General features: G+C 40.8%; 2 protein-coding genes across 7 annotated transcripts in view; one reads left to right on the top strand and one right to left on the bottom strand.

The window, feature by feature from the left end:
* MFSD14B (major facilitator superfamily domain containing 14B) overlaps positions 1-19,953 on the bottom strand; it is a 157,819-nt gene that overhangs the window by 49,378 nt on the left and 88,488 nt on the right. The window lies entirely within an intron of this gene.
* LOC120316147 (tip elongation aberrant protein 1-like) overlaps positions 1-19,953 on the top strand; it is a 75,367-nt gene that overhangs the window by 11,681 nt on the left and 43,733 nt on the right. For all 5 annotated transcript variants that reach the window (XM_039361407.1, XM_039361405.1, XM_039361403.1 and 2 more), the window contains 2 exons: positions 16,481-16,627; positions 17,381-17,432. In XM_039361407.1, the coding sequence (XP_039217341.1) occupies positions 16,481-16,627; positions 17,381-17,432 (199 nt within the window). The remainder of the gene's footprint in view (positions 1-16,480; positions 16,628-17,380; positions 17,433-19,953) is intronic.

Here is a 19,953-nt window from a genome sequence, read left to right as displayed (position 1 = left end):
AGGAATAGCCAGCACCCTAGATGATAGGTTGAAGATCCAGATGGATGACAGACCTGAACACTGGAACCTATCTAACAAAATGAAATTCAACATAGAGAAAACCAAACTCTTACACTTAGGCAAGAAAAAACAAAAGTACATGTATAGATTAGGTGAAACCTGGCTTAATAGCACTAACTGTGAGAGGGATTTTGGAGTTCTAGTGGACAATCAAATATGAGTCAGCAGTGTGCAGCAGCAGCCAAAAAAGCCAATATAATCCTATCTTGCATTTGCAGAGGGATTGAATCAAGATCCTGTGTTGTACTAGTACTGCTCTATAAAGCCTTAATAAGGCCACATTAAGAATACTGCATCCAGTTTTGGTTACCACATTATAAAAAAGATGTTGAGACTCTAGAAAAAGTGCAGAGAAGAGCAACAAACATGATTAGGGGGCTGGAGGCTAAAACATATGAAGATATATAAAGCATATGAAGAACAGTTGCAAGAAGTGGGCATGGGTAGATTCAGGACCAAGGATGACATGAAAGCAGTGTTCCAATATTTGAGGTGCTGTCACAGAGAAGAGAGGGACAACCTATTTTCCAAAACACCCAAAGGGCATACAAGAACCTGGATAGAAACTGATCAAGGAAAGATTCAACCTAGAAATAAGGAGAAATTTTCTAACAGAACAATCAACCAATGGAACAACTTGCTTTCAGAAGTTGTGGGTGCTTCATCACTGGAGGCTTTCAAGAAGAAACTGGACAACCACTTGTCAGAAATGGTACTATAGGGTCTCCTGCTTCAGTAGGGAGTTGGACTAGATGACCTACCTACAAGATCCCTTTCAATTCTGTTATTCTGTATTCTTTATGTATATTTTTTTCAACTGTATTCACATTCATCTGCATCCTAGCCCATGAGTACATAGGTTTATGTCATTCTTGGCTATACCACAGTTACAGTGGTGTTTCTCACTTAAACTGGCAATGGCAAGTTGCAGTTAAAAGATATATACAATCTGTTACTCTTCATCACTCGTTATATTAGAGGTGAATCAGATGATCAATAGCAAATGGGAACAAAGTGACTCATGCTGATGTGGGTATGTCTTCTTCCATCTGTTCCCTGATATCAGGTCCAGCCTAAGAACAACACAGAACAATCCAGCCAAAGTTCCATTCTTTATTGTTTACACCCAACAGACGGACTCTTGCAAGACTAAACCCGTACTACTCTCACCCCAACAGATACATTCTGAGAGATTCTAGGGGCATGAATGTCAAACTTGATCATGTCACGTGACGTACTGTGATGTATCGTGACATTTTTTGCCTTTGCAGAGCCGGGGTGGGCATAGCCTGTGCGTGACACAAATGGCCCGTGGGCCCACCAGTTTGACAGCCCTGTTCTAGGGAGTGGTTGTCCTAAATTTTTTTCTTCTGTCTCCTGTTCAACTCTGGGTGCTGTTGCCTTTTATCTCAGCATCCTCTTTGAAATATGTTCTATTCTTCCTGAGAAACTTCATTGTAGTCCATCATACTATCTCCCCATCCGTAGGCACCATTCCTCACATCTGACCAGTTTCATTTGCCATCATTCTGCTGATGTCTCTAAAGTGCAAGTCCCAGTAATGGAGCTTTAAATATTCTAACATTGAAATTATGTAATGGTGTAATGTGACAACAGGCTAAAATAGCATAACACTGGAAAGGCAGGGTTAATTCTTCTCCACGGTTTCCTCCCAAACAAAATTTGGGAGAATCTAGAGGTCATAATTTATTGTCTATATTAGGCTAAAACTGGTTAGGCAAAGACTAGACAAGACAGAACCACTTGTAAACACAGAACAAATGTATAATACATTAGACTGATCTTTTGCACATACAGTATGTTACTCTTTTCATATCTATAATAAAAACTATTCAGTAGTGTCCTTGGAGCAGCTACAATTAGCTGCTGAGTACAGGGCTGAATTTATGGAGAGAAGAGATGTATTGACATGTGTGATGTAAATATTAATGCATGTAAAGAAAGAAGAGAAATTGTGCTGCTAGTGACTCAACTTACTTCAAGATCCATATATATATGATTACAATTGAATGGGAAGGAGCACAAGAAGGAGCCTAGAGATAATGAACATAGTCCCATAGTCAGACCTGCCCTATTTCTACTGCAGGGCTGGAACTGTGGATGCTTTTTTCCCACAGATTAGCAGTAGAAGACAAAGGAAAGCAAAGACCGTGGAATCAAATCATTGCTTTAGTAATTATGTACATTGCAAATATAATCACAATAGTACCTTGGAACAAGGAATCAGAGGCAACAGAGGCAGAATAGGCATCCAAAATGGGGTCACAAAATGTCATGCTGGAGTAGTTTTTTGTTCACCCAAGGAGGGCTGGATCATATTTTCACCCAGTAGAAAGGCTTTCTAAAGGAGATCAGGACTTCTACTTTGAGGAGTTGCAGAACAAGAGAGATGGTATAATACAGTGGTTCTCAACCTGTGGGTCGGGACCCCATTTGGGGTCGAATGACCATTTCACGGGGGTCGCCAAACCATGCTGTCCGCCATTTTTTTCCCTTTTCCCTAGCTGTCCTACTCCCTCTTATTGGTGGCCACACCCACTTGGGGGTCACCACAACATGGGGAACTGTATTATGGGGTCACGGCATTGGAAAGGTTGAGAACCACTGGTATAATATGTAGAGACAGAGGACAGACACATAGATAATGGTCCCTGCAGTGAATATCTGTGAACCATCACAGAGGAATTATAAAACATAATGTTGCTGAATGTAGAACCCCAGATTTTTTCATTGCTTTGTGATCCTTTTCATATTTTGTCTGGTATCACTGCTTAACAGTATATCAGAATGCTCCTAATCCATAGTTTACCCTACAGAGGATTATATTATTGCATAGCGACTGGCATAATCCAGCAAGTAAAATATTCAATCAGTCATGATGAGGGAGAGAGGGATGTCTTGTGATATAGTGTTGGAAGATCTCTGATGTCCCTCCCCCCCTTTTAGTACCTCATTGGCTCTATTAGGGAGGCAGGAATCCTTCAGGATAAAGGAACATGCCTAGGGAGGGATCTACATATCAGAGGGCAATCTTCTTTCCAGATTCCACAGGCACCTCAGGATCAAAGCCCAGGACAGGGTCACCTCAATTTGCATAGGAAGGACAATTACCTTTGGACAAAGACATTAGAACCACCACATATACAAACCACGCCCCCCAAGTCCACACCAAGGACCAGTTCCCCTATAAAACCAAGTCTCTGGACCTCATTTTCTCTGTAGCCTATCCCCAAAAGCAAATCTCTTCGCTTTTGGGAATAAAGGAAGGAGAGAATCTCCTCTCACAGTTTTTGGATTTCATTTTTTATTTGTTCTTGAGAACAAGGATTTGTTCTTGTACAACCCGGCTTGCAGAACCGCCAAATTATTCTTCTAACAATAGTATTACCTTTCTTTAAAGAACTGATGTCCCTGGGCTTCATTTGTAATCCAGTGTTTTTGAATTATGCACAGTGATTTATAACACTGGCTTTCCAACTAAAGAATTCACTGATCCATTACAAATACTACATTAAATAACGATTTAGCGTTACATCCATAAACTGTGGCTATGTAACTTTCTTTGCCTCTTTCTCTGGCATACCTTTGAGGAAGAAATTGGAAATTATGCTTCTGTTTTTAATTGTTTTTTTTTCTTCTTGTCCAAACTCATAGGGTTGTTAATTTTAAAGTAAAATTAGAGCAGCCTTCCATACTCTTATGGCCTGGTCTACACACCTTAAATTCTAAGTCAGCCTGATCATTATCCAATCTGGCTGAGATTCAAACAAAATAATAAGCTCCTGTTAAAAGGGGAATACAATGTTTCCAAATTCTTTACTGCCCAAAGTTTATTTACATATTAATAGCATTATGTTACATATGAATGAGGCTATTTTTGTATGGGGACAATAACTGAACATAGAGATTAGACCCTTTTTCTCTATCTAGTTAGGATCACAATATACATAAGCATAAGTCTATATTGTGCAATTTTAAAAAGCTCAATCATAACTTGGGGAATATCATTTTAACACAGAATAGCAATATAAGAAAAGAGGTGGATGCTTTTATGAAATGATCAGTGATTCCCCCACCTCCAATTTCTATTTCCACTGTGCATGATGGATAAGTTTAATGCATTGCTTTTATTTAACTTGCATCTCATGTTACAGTTCAAGAAAACAATTTATGCTCATAGCAGATAGATAGATAGATAGATAGATAGATAGATAGATAGATAGATAGATAGATAGATAGATAGATAGATAGATAATTTCATTCTAGTATTTTTTTCTGGGACATATTGTTATGATTTTCTTCCAGGGAATGTCACCAATTTAGAGATTATGCCGACTGAAAAGTAAAGTTGAGTTTTTAAGTAAAGAAAATGGATACAAGATAAGATAAATAAGATAAGATAACCTTTATTGTCATTTTTTTTTTACTGTGGGCACAACGGCACACATCAAAACTGAAATTTAGTTGCCCGCTCCCAAAGTGAAACATACATGACACACACCTAAACATACTATGAACAACATGTGTACAAACCCACATCCCTACATATACGTAGCAAGTATTAAATACTGTTCATCTTGAATATATAAAGGAAGGAGGAAGCTTGAGAGTTCACAAGGTTAATGCTGTATAGAATGAAACTATGGCTGAATCTGGATGTTCTGCTTCGGATACCACGAAGCCTCCTCCCAGAAGGTAACAAGGAAAACAGGTCGTGAAGAGGATGTGTAGTGTCCCAGATAATCTTACGGACCCTGCTCAAACAAAGCTTCTGTACTATGTCCTGGATGGGAGGAGGGAACTGCCAATGATCTTTTTGGCCATTCTCACAACTCTCTGCACCGTCTTCCTGTCTGAAGCAGTGATGCCTCCAAACCAGACTGTGATGCTATATGACAGGATGCTCTCGATTGTCCCTCTGTAGAAAGTGATCAGGACAGGGGAAGGAAGATATGCTTTTCTCATTTGATGCAGAAAATGCAGGCGCTGCTGTGCCCGCTTCACCACTTTCTCACTGTTGAGCGACCAAGTCAGCCTACTCATTAGCTGCACACCCAAGAATTTGATGCTGGTAACCATCTCCACAGGTGAATCATTAATGCATAGAGAAGTGTGGCTGTGCCTGCCTTTTCTGAAATCAACAATGATCTCTTTGGTTTTTCCGGTATTTAAAACTCGGCTGTTTTCCTTACACCAGTTCACCAATCCCTCAACCTCCTTGCGGTAAGCTTCTACCTTGTCATCCTGAATAAGGCCCACTACTGTTGTATCATCTGCAAACTTCACAATGTGGTTGATTTTACGTCTTGGGGTTCGCGGCATTGAAGCGACACACACTCACATTGTAACCAAGTTCTTTATTTATTCCACGTTACCACTCACTTACCCAACAGGGTCGCAGGCCCTTTATAGTTTTCCTGCCTCATCAGGCCCAGGACACAACACCCCTCCCCCCTAGATGACACACACACTTACAATTGTTCACTGGCAGACACAAAAAAAAGAATTTTCCTGGCCCACACAATGGTAAAATATCTGTATACAATAATAAGTTAACTTAAACAAACCGCTCTCCCCAAATTGTAATTAGTGTGTTATGCTAGACCAAGTGTAGATTCCCATCACCCAGTTCTGGACCAGCAAGGTTCCTTTGTGATGACAGAAGTCTCACATAGTCTCGACTTCCGGTGGATTTTGCGCGCGCGATGGCGGCTACTTTGTAGCCGTCTTTCCTGGGTAAGTGTAAGAACCGCTATGAACAGCAGACACCAGCTGTTCAGCGGTTCAAAATCCCCCTCCCGGGCAAAGGGGGGGGGTAGAGAGTGTCTGAATAGTGGTAGAGCCTCTTTTGCACCCCCCAAGTTTTTTTTTTTGGGGGGGTGAAAGGAGTGCTCCCACGGAGTTCAGACTTGTCTCCGCTTCCCAGCTGTTTTTGTCCTCAGGGACAAAACGAGCCGTTGCAAACACCTCCGTGCTTAAAGAGAACTGGTGAGTTTTTTTTTATAAACGGACAGAGCTGAGTAGAGGATTTAGTTTTTGCTTTCTTTGATTTATTTGGATTTTAAGTTTTAAGACTTGCTTCTATTTTTATTCTCTCTTTTTATTTTATTTTTTCTTTGTTGAAAGGGAAAGTAAAATGGCGATCGGCAAATTTCTCGGTGTTTTTTTTTTTTTTTTTTTTGAAGTTAGAATGCTGACCGGCAGGCTTTTTGGTGTTTCTTTTTCTTTCCTTTCCCTTTCCCTTTTTATTTTCTTATGATTGGAATGGTTGTTTTTGGTATCTCTAAGTATTTTTTTTTTGGAACGGACTTTTTCTATTTAATTATTATTATTTTTTTTTTTCTTCTCCCTTCTTTTTATTGTAATGACTCTTTTTTGAAGGACTTTTTTCTGTTTAATTTTTTGCAATTTTTAAGAAGGAGTAAAGCTTTTTTTAATTCTTTTTCTCTTCCTTTTTTTTTTCTTTTCCCTTTTTTCTTTTTATTATAATGACCTTCCTTGGAGGGAGTTATGATTTTTGAAGGAATTTTTATAATTTTTTAAGAAGGGCTAAAGGTTTTTCTTTAAGATGGCTCCAAAGCGTCCAGGGATTTCTACAGCTTCTAAATCAACAGTTTCACCCTCTTCTGGGGGTCAGCTAATAACTATGAAGGATTTGCAAAACATGATGGGAGATGTTATAATTCAAATTAGGGCAGAAATGAAAAAGATTTTAGAGGAAAATAATAAGATCTTGAGACAAGATTTTGTTTTGGCTTTAGAAGGAGTTGCTTCTGTTCTTGAAAAGGTGAACTCCCATGTGGAAGAGGTAGCTGAAAAAGTGGACATAATGGAGGGGAAAATTGAAAGTATGGAAAAAGAAATGGAAAATGAGATTCTTATGCTTCAATATGGACAAATGGAATATGCCTTAAGAATCAGAGGCCTGGAAGAGTCTTTGCAAGAAGATTTGAAAGAAATGGTTGCAAAGGACTTTGCATTGATTTTGAATAAAGAAAAAGAGGGAATACTTAGTGAAATTGAAAAATTATTTAGGGTTAACTCTGTGGTGGCAGCACAGAAGAATCTGCCAAGAGATGTGGTAATTTACTTTGGTAAAAGATCCTTACGCAATCAAATTGTGCAAGCCTATTATAAGAAGAGATTTCAAATTGCTTCACAAGATGTCATAATTTTTAAGGAGATCCCATCTAAAATTTTAAGAAGAAGAAAGGAGTTTGCTTTTCTAGTAAATGAACTTAAAAAGAGAAAAATTCTATTCAGATGGGATATTCCGACTGGAATGGTGGTGAACTACCTGGGGACATGTCATAGACTTAATACTGTTTCTCAAGCAAAAGATTTTTATACTTCGGTCCTGGGGGTATGTGCATCGCCATCTATTAGGTCTCAACAAGTCCAGATTGAGGAGCAGAAGACAACTTGTGTAGCACATAACTCCAAAGAAAAGCAGCAACAGAAGAAGGTTAAGGAAGTTTCATATTCAGCGGTCTCTGAATCTCTGGGAGATGTTGGACCTATAAAGTCTTTGGAGCAATCTTCAAGGGTGGCTCTGGGAGAAGTTAGACCTACAAAGTTTTTGGAGCAATCTTTAAGGGTGGAATTGCTGCCTGAAATCGAAATTGGGAAATTTCAGCTTGAGGGGCACCAACAAGAGAGGAACGGGCAGAGGATAACTTGTACAACTTACAACTGTGAAGATCAACACAAGGAGGAACTCACTGAGGAAGTTTTACAGGTATCGGTCCCTGAGACTTGTGCAACTAATAAATGTAAAGAAAAAGTAACATATAAATGTAAAGAGAAAGACCAACAGAAGAAGGAGGTTGAGGAAGTTTCACAGGTACTGATTCCTGAGCTGGTGGGTCAATCAGGACTTACAAACTCTTTGGAGCGATCTTCAAGGGCAGAATTCCACGGATTTTTTTCGATGCTTGCGGGCAAGAGAGACCGATATGGATTGTGCTTATAGTAGATGCAACTGGCTATTAGACAGAAGATTATGGATATTGAATGAAAATTTTAGATAAGAAGGTTTATAGTGGGTGCAACTGGTTATTGGAAAATTATGGACATTGAATGAGAATTTTAGACAAGAAGTTTACTATTGAGATTGTGGGAGAAGTAAAACTTATATCGTTTTTGGAAAGTGAGGGGATTCTAATAAATTTGTGTTTTGAAGGGAGTATAATTTGTTTAAGTTCCAAGTAAAGCTTAAATTTGGTTTTTAAATATTATTATTAATATTTCTAAGAGAAAATAATTTGTTTAATTAAATGTCTAGATTTGTTTAGGAAAGAAAGTAATGCTTAAATCTGTGTTTTTGGAGGAAGTTTATATAGAATGATGATTGTATTTAGATTTGTTTAGGATTCAAAAGTGTTTTAAGTTTTTAAATATTATTAATATCTTTAAGAGAAAATAATTTGTTTAACTAAATGTGTCTAGATTTGTTTAGGATTTTTAAGTTTTTTTTTTGGATAGGTGAGAAGATTATGAAGATTGAAGGAAATATGTATTTACTTTAAGTTTTCTAAGAGTATTTAGTTTTGATGGTATAACAAAGGTTTATATATTTATTTTTTTGTATTAGGATAAAGAAAGAGGGAGAAATTAGATTTTACATTATAGGTATAGATATTCAAAGAAAGTAATGTTTAAATTTGCGTTTTTGGAGGGAGTTTATATAGAATGATGATTGTATTTAAATTTGTTTAGGTTTTAAAAGTGTTTTAAGTTTTTTTTTCTCAATTAAGCCTGTATTCAGCTCTGGGAAGTCCAGGGGAGGGTTTGGGAGGTTGGGTAGGAGGGGGGTGAGGTAGGGTTGGGGGGGGTATGGGAAGGGGATTTGTTTTTGTAAAATTTAAAAATTTTCAATAAAAAAAAAAAAAAAGAAGTCTCACATAGTCTCCCAGATGCTTAGGAGGGGTCTTAGCCTTTTGCGACCTACGCAAGGTCAGGGAGGGTGCCTGGCCTGTCAGCTCACCTGCCCGGCTAGGCAGACCAGGACTTTTATTTAATGGTGCCTGGCCTACCGGCCCGTCTGGTGAGGTCGATAGACCAGGACTTTGATGTTCATAATTTACAGGTGACCCCCGTTGTGGCGGGCTGGCTGAGTCTTCTGGACTCCATCCAGATTCCCTTGGAGAGGAGAAAATCCCCAAGCCCAATGGTGGAGCGGAGGTCCTAGGAACTTAGTCCCTCGAGCCCACGACCAGTCTTGGATGTGACCTGCATTGCAGCTGTGCCCCAATAGTTCCAGTGCCCCGTGTAGGTGGCCGAGGTACCAGAGTCAGGAGCTGCCTCTATGGCAAACCCTCTCTCAGGAGAATTCCTGTTTGGCGCACTTGCTTATGCGCAGGACTCCCTGTTTGGAGCAATAGCTGAATCATGAGGATGCCCATGCTCCTCCACTGGGCAATCACTAGCAACCTGCAACAATCCCCAGGAACAGTAAGACTGGTTCCCAGGATTTTGACCTGAAGTGTGACCATGTTCCTGGGCCCCCTCCCCCCCAAGAGCAGAGTTCGGGCCAGAAATGTCAGGAGACAGCTGCCAGCGCAGTTGGTCGATGTGACACCGAAGGATGCGGCCATCTCCCAAGGTCACTTTATATGATAGCGGCCCTGAGATCTTGCAGATGACAGCAGGGACCCAGAGATGTCCAGGACCATAGTTCCTTGCCCAGACCGGATCGCCCACCTGAAGTATCCTAGATGCCTGCGGCTGTGACACCTATGAAGCCACCTGGTCTGGGTGCAGTCTGTCCAACTTCGTGATGAGGCAGTGACCCCAGCGGAATTCAGCTGGGCTCTTTCCAGTGGCGGTGCATGGTGTAGTGCAGTGTGCAAGAAGAAAATCCGCTAACCTGTGATGCCACCTACCATGCGTGATTCTTTTGAGCGAATCTTTGGTGGTGCGCACCACCCATTCAGCTTGCCTGTTGGTGGAAGGGTGGAAAGGAGCTGACGTGGCGTGCCGGATCAAGTTGGCCTGAAGGAAAGCCTGGAACTCAAAAGAAGTAAATTGAGGACTGTTGTCAGAAATGAGGACATCCAGGAGGCCATGGGTAGTGAAGATTCCTCTCAACACATGAATAGTCCTGGCAGTAGTAGTGGAGGAGACAGGTACAACCTCTAGCCACTTGGAATGGCTATCCACCAGGATAAGGAAAAATTGCCCCTGAAAGGGCTCAGTGTAATGTAACCCTTGACCAAGGGGTTTGTATCTCCTCCGACCTGTGCACAGGGGCATGAGGCATTTCAGAATGGGATTGTTGGCACACCTGGCACCCATGCACCTGGGCCTCGATAACTTTATCAAGCCCTAGCCACCAAAGATGGCTGCGTGCAAGCGCTTTCATGCGCAGAATGCCTGGATATTCCTCATGCAGAGAGGACAAGACTCTAGACCTCAGTGAGTCTTGGATAACTACTCTACTACCCCATAGCAGGCACCCCTTAAATGTAGACAATTCATGCCTTCTTTGCCAGAAACCTTGAAACGCAGCATCTGGACACGTGTCAGGCTATCCTGACAAGACCCATGTCAGCACACATGTAAGCATGTGATCTTTGGCAGTTTCTGCAGCCATGTCCCTAGCATTGAGGGGAGATTCAGGCAACTCCTGAATGGACAGAATATTAAGAGCAGGAGCAGGATCTACTGAGGCCGTCTGCTGAGGCCGTCTGCGTGACCCATCTCTTTTCCCGGTTTGTGGATGAGTGTATAATCGTATGCTGACAGGAAAATCGACCATCTCAGCATACATGGAGAAATAATGTGTGGTGTCTGTTTGTTGGTAGTAAACAAACCCAGCAGAGGTTTATGGTCTGTGTAGACTGTGAAGTGGCGGCCATATAAGAAATCATGGAATTTCTTTATGCCAGCCACTTTATGCTAGCCAAAGCTTCTCTGTCAATCTGAGCATAATTCCGCTCTATAGATGACAGAGTCCTTGAATAGTAGGCCACAGGGACTTGTGTCCCATCAGTCTTCAGGTGGCTAAGTACTGCTCCCACCCCATAAGGAGATGCATTGCATACAATGCACACAGGCAGTTGCTCATTGAAATGCGCTAATTCAACATTTGAAGAGACCAAGGCCTTAACCTCATTGAAACTCCTGTCATGGACTTTAGTCCACTGCCATGGAGCCTGCTTGTCTAAGAGCTGGTGTAACGGCTCTGCCACAGCAGCCTTGTGTGGGAGAAATGCATGGTAAAAATTTAAGAGCCCTAAGAAGGCTTGCAGCTCACTCTTGGATGTGGCCTTGGGGCCTGCTGAATCGCTTGAAGCTTAGATTCAGCAGGGTGGATGCCTTGAGCATCAATCCTGAAGCCTAAGAAGTCAGTGGAAACGACTCCTATTTTGCATTTATCCTGCTTTAATTTAAGACCTGCTCGGTGGAAACCCAACAAGACAGCCCTTAATCTTTCTGCGAGATTTTGAGATGACTCTCCAGCAATGAGGACGTCATCAACATAGGGACAGAGCCCAGGAATACCACGAAGTGTGCCTTCCATAACACTTTGAAATATGCCAGGGGCTACATTCACCCCAGACTGCAGTCTTTTAAGCTTAAAGGCCCCTCTATGTGTTACAATTGTTTGGGCCTCTGCAGTTGCCTCATCAACAGGTAACTGTTGATAGGCCTGTGCCAAATCAAGTTTTGCAAAAATGCACCCCCCCTTGAGGGAGGCCAAAATGTGGCTTATCACAGGCACTGGATATGTGTGCTGTTGCAACGCTTTATTCAGTATACACTTATAGTCTACGCATATGCGGACTTCTCCATTAGCCTTTAAAGGCGTAACATTGGGAATTTCCCATGGACTGGAGTCCACAGGCTCTAAGATGCCCTGCTGGATCAGCTTGTCCAGCTCTGCATCTATCTTGCTTTTAAGGGCAAAAGGTACCCTTCTAGGCTTGTTCCTGGTGGGCATAATAGTTGGGTCTAAACGTAATGCAATGGGAGGCCCCTTGTAGGATGCAAGCTCTGAGCTAAACACATCAGCAAACTGCTTGCAGACTTCTGCAAGGCCCAATGTTTGCATGCTGTACAGCTCAGTCACTTGAATTCCAAGGGCCTTGAACCAATCAAGTCCAATAAGACTTGTGCGTTCACCCCCAACTACCACCACATCTAAGAAACCCTAATAAGCCTTACGCTGCACTTTGAGCATAGCCTCCCCCTTGACACTGACTTTGGAATTCTGGAAGTCAGTGAGGATTAAATTCGAGGGCCTGAGTTTGACTCAAAGGCCACTACTGCTGCAAATCCTTTTAAAGGTATCAAGTGAAATGAGGGATAGAATGGACCCTGTGTCCAACTCCATCAATAGGGGACCCCCTTGCAACTTCACGTCAATGCAAAGTTTTTTCTTAAGGGGCTTGTGTGTCCCTGTCCTCAGAATACTCCTGCACGATGCGCAGAAACCCACCCTGTGTTGGTTGGGGACCCTGGTACCTTTCTGAAGCAATTCTTCCCGAGGTTGGACCTTCTGGCGACCCAAACAGACGGAGGCAATGTGGCCTTGCCTGCCACATGCCCGGCAAATGGCAGAGGGGAATCTGCAGTCAACTCGCTTGTGATGTCCTCTGCACCCGAGACACTGAGGAACTGCTGGATGCCCCGTTGGCCTTCTTTCTGCTGGCTGGTGAAGTCTGTCCACTTCCTCTTCTGGATCCTCTTCTGAATCTTCTCGAGCGTCCTCTTGATGGATGGACACGACTGCGGTAGCGCTTTTGGCGAGTCGCAAGGCCTTCACAGTGCCACCTGCTGCCTCTTCAGCTGCAACTTCGTGCAAGACATCTTGGAAGGTGACTTCAGCTTTAGCAAATATTTTTTGTTGCAGCTCTCTACTTCTAAGCCGCAGACAAAACGGTCTCGTAAACATTCTTCCAAGTCCTTGAATTCACAAGGCCTGGCTGCTTGTCTCAGGGCAGCAATGAATTCCACAGGAGACTCACTAGGCTTCTGATCCCTTTGCTCAAAAGCATGCCTCCACTCACAGAGAGCTTTGGATGGAAGTGATCCTTCAACATATTCTTCAAGTCTGTGTACATTACAGACTCAAGCGCGCAGGAACTACTAAGTTTTCTGCTACGTCGAAAGTGTCCTGGCCGCAGACGCACAGCAAGGTCGGTGATGTCAACGCTGCAAATACTGTATATTCTTTGAAGTGTTTCATTAGCCAGAATCATAACAGCTGCCTTCAAGCCGTCTTCTCGAACCTGGTTAACTTGCAGGTAGTTTTCCACCCGGGCCATGTAAGAGTTCCAACACTCCGGGTGAGACATGTTGAATTTGGACAGCCGGCCAATCTTCAATATCGCTAGCTTTTCTTAGCCTCGCTGCAACTTCAGCGGGGAAGAGTCCCGTTTGCCAAGCCCACCTCCAGCATTTGTGTACTGGCAGATGAGTGCAGATCTGGGCGTCGACTTCCCCGCTTCCAGCTCTTTTTTTTAGAGGCTAGGCTCTTCGGTTGTCTTCTTCTTTGCAGCGATCCCATCTTTGTCACCACTTTTACGTCTTGGGGTTCGCGGCATTGAAGCGACACACACTCACATTGTAACCAAGTTCTTCTTTATTTATTCCACATTACCACTCACTCACCCAACAGGCTTGCAAGCCTTTTATAGTTTTCCAAACAGCCTATCACAAATCTCTTTTGTTCGCGCCTTGCGCATGCGCGCAAGGCCGACGCCAACCAGTTTGGTCCCGGGCAGCTTTTGGGTTGCCCGGGACCATTTGCAACATTTCTGGGCCTGCTGAGCTGTCTCATCAGGCCCAGGACACAACAGTTGGTGGCAAACCTAGCACAACAGTCTATTGCCTACAGTCTCAGGAACAGATCCATTGGATGTGATAAACTTTATGACTGGAACTATAGGTTGGGGTGGAACTGATAATCATAAAAGTGTGAGATTAAAAAACCCCAAAATTTGATATTCACAATACGAAGACAAGTCTGGTTAACAAAACAAAGTTTTTTTGGAGAAAAATATAAAAATAATAATAAGAAAAGCGTTTGCAAACGCGGCCTCTTTGAACCTTCCCAAGTTGGATTGATTTCAAAGAGCGCAAAAAGCAGCTTTCAAGCCTCACAATTTATACCTTTTACAATGCACGTCACGCCCAAGAAACCCTCCCAACTCCCCCTCTCTACCTTCTCTAAATCATTCTTTGAAGTTGCTCTACACCCAAAAAGGTCACCCTGGCCATTTCCATCCATCTGCTATTTGTAATTTCCACCATGTGATCTTATCTTTGTTTATTTGTAATTTCCACCTTGTGATCTTATCTTCTCTTCCCCATAGTGATTTCTACTCAAGGCTTAAGTTCCTGTTCCCTTAGGTACCCCCAGTAGGTCATAATTCATTCGCTGATTACTTTTTGTGGTCACTTTGCATTAGGCAGGAAACAGTAAACAGATAGTCTTATACATTGCCATTACATTGGCAATGTAATGTATAATGTAATGTATAATTACATTATTACAATTTAGAAAAGAATAACTTTTATTTTTTTTTTCCTTCAATTGGTCTATCAAGAAGGAACAACTCTTTCACTGTTGCAGAGCAGCATATAGTAGCAGAATTTGCCCTCTTATTTTTTAAAGACGTACAGAAAGGTTGGGTTCACATAACTCAGTTTTCTGAGTTTGTGCAACACAATGAACGATAGGTTAAGTAATCACAACCTTCCAGAATAAATGTAGATGGTGAGGTAGTAGTTCAGTTTGTTGTGGAATATATTATGTAAATCCAACCAGTATAATTAAGTTCACTGTGTCATGCAATCTTAGGCAATTGAATTAATTTAGTAAGCTATGATTCAGTTAATCGTGAAGCCAAACCCTGTATTTCACAACTAAAATTTCGAGACAGATTATTTACAAGTACCGTATATTCTGGCGTATAAGACAACTTTTGAGAGCGTCGAAACAGCCTCCGAACTCGGGGGTCATCTTATACGCCAAGTCGTCTTATACGCCGGAAATAAAGTAGTTTCTGGCGTATAAAACGACTTTCTAGGCATGCGACTCGGCGTCGATCATCTTATACGCCGGAAATACCGGTAGTTTCCGGCGTATCAGACGACTTTCTAGGCATGCGACTTGGCGTTGATCGTCTTGTGCCCTGGCGTCAAACAAGGGGGTCGTCTTATATGCCGGGTCGCCCTATACGCCGGAATATATGGTAATTTCTGCATTGTTTATACATTGCAGCTTCAAAACACAAAGTACTTGAAGTTAAAAATGAACTTCAGTTCCTTTCTCCTCTCTGTAAGGAACTAGATGGTCACAATACCACTAGATGCAACATGATAGATGCTGTTTCTGAGGATGTGCCATTTATGGTCCACCAACTGCATGTGCCTTTCAGGTTCTTCTTTTGAAGCTCCAGAGCCATTTTAGTGCCAAATTTCCACAGGATGGTTTTCTGCTGATAATTGGTGGAAAATTAGTATTTAAAATGTAAAAAAGGCTTTTTTAAATATTATTTGTTTGTGTTTTTTTTAAGATGTAGAACTATTTGCATTGGGAGTGTTGATGATGATGTTAATGATGATGACAGCTTAATGCCAGGCTTCCCTCGCCCCTCCAATGTCTTTATTCACTAGGCACATTTTGAGAACATGTTATGCTATGTGATTCATGGTGGTAGAGAGCATAAAGTGACATATGCAATCACAAATCAAAACAGTCTAACTGGGTGTAGAATCCCAAAATTGCTCCAAAGCACTGGTATCCATGAACATTATTTTAAGGATCCTGCTTTCAGAAATTCCTTCTTCTGGTCCTCCTATTTTCTTTGTACCTCAACATTCAGCAGTCCTGTTTTCTGTGGCACTAGGAAGGAAATAATTTATAATGTACCTGTCCATAATGTAGACATTCCCCAGACCTCCTCATTGACACTGTTCATATAATAAATCAGGCAACCCTAATTTGCCTAGAGATGCAGAGGAAATGCTATTCATTCTCACTGACCTTTTGGTACCTTCAAAACCTCAAAGGACTTCAGCAGGGGCATTTAGAAGAGGGAGGGGTGGATAGACACATTCCTTTACAAAGCAGCTTCAAAGGGGTAGCTCAGTCAAAGCATGGTTGAAGCGAAGCAGCCTTTCATTGATGCCTGACACAGTTTTAATTGAGAGCGCTGAATTAAAGAGCAGCTCTTTACCTAAAAAAAAATACATTGTCAGTGAAGGGATCCAGCTTTTAAAACAGTAATTTGCAGAAGACATATGGAGAGGTAAAAAATAGTCTGCTCTGTAGCATTTGTTCCAGTGGTTGTATTCTGTGAAAGAAACAGAATAAGAAAATGGCTTCTGCCCAAGCCAACTTCAAAATAAGAGAGTAATTTACTTTTTTTCCCCTCCTTATCTTAAGATTCTCTAACCTGGCAGAAGATCTCAATTAGTGGTCTTGCTCCTCAAACTCTTGAACACAGTTCAGCTGTAGTAGGTGAAAACATCTTTGTCTATGGTGGCATGGAAGATGGTAAAGCAGTGGATGATCTCTATATGTTCAACACAGGTGGGTGCAACTAAATCCTCACAGGACAATGTAGTTTGCTGTATGTCAGTTGCTCCAGACTTATTTAAGATGTAGCATATGTTCATAAAACAAATGCAGGTAGAAATGCCAGTTTGGTCTAGTGGTTAAGACATCAGGCTAGAAATCGGATAGACCATGAGTTCAAGTCCCGCCTTAGCCATGAAAGCCAGATGGGTGACCTTGGGCCAGTCACTCTCTATCTCAGCCCAACTCACCTCACAAAGCTGTTGTTGTGGGGAAAATAGGAGGAGGAAGGTTTTGGATATGTTTGCCTATTTTAAAAAATAATAAAGACCGATATAAATAACATAAAAATACATAACAAATAAATAAATAAGATTAAAATATAACACTTGATTTCTTATTTCTGTCAACCTGCAGTGCAGGTTTGTGTATTATTACTATCCATTATTACTTGCCCGAGAGTTTGTCCTACTTATAGCAAATGTGTTGATCCATTGAATTAAATTCTACTTTACACATGCCTAAAATGAGTCTAGCTGTATATTCCTGTATTGGCCACCAGCAATCATGTTAAATGTGTTCTACAACTATTTATAGGAAACTACCAGGGAAATTTCTGTGAGAAATACTTTTGTATGTTTTTTGCTCCCTATGTCATATTTTCAAACATTTATAAATGGTTTACTATATCCCAGCACTCCTGTTCATTATTGCTCATAGCATCTTAGAAGTATTCTTGCCATACTAATATTTCATATTGGCATTTAGTGTCTCACTGTTGGACTCCAGTGAAAACCTTTGGTTTAAACCCTGGTGCCAGGTAAGTGACTATTTTATTCTTCTTTCAGCCTTTTTGTGTAAAACAAGAGATCTTAGTCCTGTATTTTTTTACTTTAGTTGTCAAAGAATCTGTAAAGACAAATCTCTAAAGCAGAGGTGGACAATATTGTGTGGCGTGGATCACACTTAATGTTTGGAGGTTGCCTGATTCAAAAAGGAGAAGCGGCACGGGTATATATCCATGGGCAGCAACATAATTTGTTTTCTTCTTTTCTCTGGGTTTGCAGTGTAGAGTTGTGGTTTTTATTTGTCCTCAAAACTCTGTTAAATCTGTTTATGAAAGCTTTAAACTTTTATGTAAACCTTACAGTTTTGGCATTCACACAATTTTTAAAAAGGAGTAGAAGCCACAAATTGCCCACATCTGTTTTAAACCCTTATTCATGGATCTAATCACATACACTTATTTATCCACTAAATACTTATTTATCCACCAAATTAACAAAAAAGGGGGGTGAATTTTGGTTATCTTAGAGTATATGCACCCTGCCCAGTTATTCCAGGACCAGAATGGATCAGCAACACCTTTCTGAAGGGCAGGAATGGGTGACTCACTTTGTACTCACATTTGCATCCTCCAGGTATGATTTCTTAGTGTGGTTTTAAAGTCTTCTTTTTCCTCTTAGATCATGTTGAACATTCATACCCATCTGGGCTTTACTTTATTGTAAGTTAACTTCAGCAGCTTACTGATTATTTCACAGCAAGAGGAGTAATCAATGATTACCATTGTCTTGAATCAGGGGTGTCAAACTGCCAGCCCACGGGCCAGATGCATCATCCCAAAATCACGCCCACCCCATTGCCAGCAATGGAGAAAAAGTTCTGATATGTCACGTGACGTCGTGAGTTTGACATGCCTGTCTTGAATGAACCCTTCTAGTCAGATGTTTTCCAATAATACTACAGTAACACAATGGTTATAACAGTCTCTTGTAAATAGAAGGTTGCTGGCTTGAACCCTAACAGAAATATGTTTGTTTTTTATAACTTATGTTTCCCTGAGCTATCTAGTTTCCTCCAGCCTTTAAAAATGATGCACCATTTCATTATTTCTCAGGTCACTTGAGATACAAGGATTTTATCTCCTACATGTTTTACCCCTCTGTAAATTGGTAATTTAATCCTCTTTCATTCCAGCCCACATCTGAATCTAACAGCCAAAACTCAGCAGGATTTTCCCCACAATAAAAGATTATCTTGTTAGAGGTGACAAATTTCACAGTTGGCAATCAGTTGCTTGATTGAATCCTTGAAGTTAGTTCTCAGATGTGTCACTTTAGCATATATAGCTATCCAAGTCTGAGCTGTTGTCAATTTAAACAAAAGGGGAAGTGCCCATGTTCTAGCTCTCTATATCATTAGGTTAATTAATAATAGTTTGCATGTTGTGTTGGCAAGGATGTTGTCTGGTTTCAACGAAATAGTTTAAATTGAGCAAGAAGACAGTTCAATTATTTGGACTCCATTGTATTTGTCAAGCAAAGAGAATGCAGTAACAGTAACCAATTTGGCAAGTATGATGGGAATTAAAATGATTGTACTGCCTCCTGTCATATTTATTTGTAGATCTTTAGTCAAAACCATTGATGAAGATATATTCTGTCCTACCTGCTAATCCATTGTTTGGACTAATTGGTCCATCTGGGTCACAGTTTGGTTCTGATTTTGGATCAAGTCATTCACAACTTCATGGTTGATTGGAAGAGATGGAAAATATGTATACCTACTGTTTAAACCTTAGCCTCTCAGCACTATTTTCTCCAGTAGTGATGGTTGTAGGGCTAGCTATTAGACATCACACCAGCATTCCATAAGCTTAAATCTTAGCTCTCCAGACACTTAACCACTTATTTTAGGTGTGGTTTATTCATCAAAAAGCTCACAAATATGATTCAGCAAGATTTGTCCCTTTATCACAGATAATAATAAAGGTAGAGATACACACACTAAACATTTTTAAATGGTAATTCACAGAATCAAGGCCTACTTATTAAGTCTAGGCTCCAGGATTCAAATTTTAGTCTATTTTTCCATTGTTCTAAAAAAAAAAAATAGATACCTGACCCTTCTCCTGATGATCTCGCAAGAAGACTGATCTACATTAATCTATGTTAACAGTTTGCTCAAGTCCAGGAAAAACTAGTTTATGTCTCGCCCTCTTCAGTCCTAATGAAAGGGATATTTGGCTCCCTGAAGTGTTCAGTTATTTCTTTTTTGCTATTTTTATTATAGACAGCTAAAATCATTTAAAAATAATCAACTGCGGTCTCATAGAAAATTGTTACAATTTTACCCTTTTTAAAAAAATGCAATATTTATTTCATTTACTCTTGCCCTTCCGCCAGAAGATCAATATAACACTCCTCCAGTTTTATTCTCACAAATATTCTGTGGCTTAAGATAAGCTGAGACATAATGATTGACACAAACTTACCTAAAGAAATAGCTATCAATATGAGGATTTGAATCCTAGCTTGACATTCTAAGTACTAGGCAAC

The sequence above is a fragment of the Crotalus tigris genome, unplaced genomic scaffold (genome assembly GCF_016545835.1).
Source record: "Crotalus tigris isolate CLP2741 ecotype Arizona unplaced genomic scaffold, ASM1654583v1 scf7180000019264.1261149, whole genome shotgun sequence".
Lineage (NCBI taxonomy): Eukaryota > Metazoa > Chordata > Lepidosauria > Squamata > Viperidae > Crotalus > Crotalus tigris.
The sequence above is the reverse complement of the archived record's forward strand: the minus strand, read 5'-3'. Positions and strand labels throughout refer to the sequence as shown.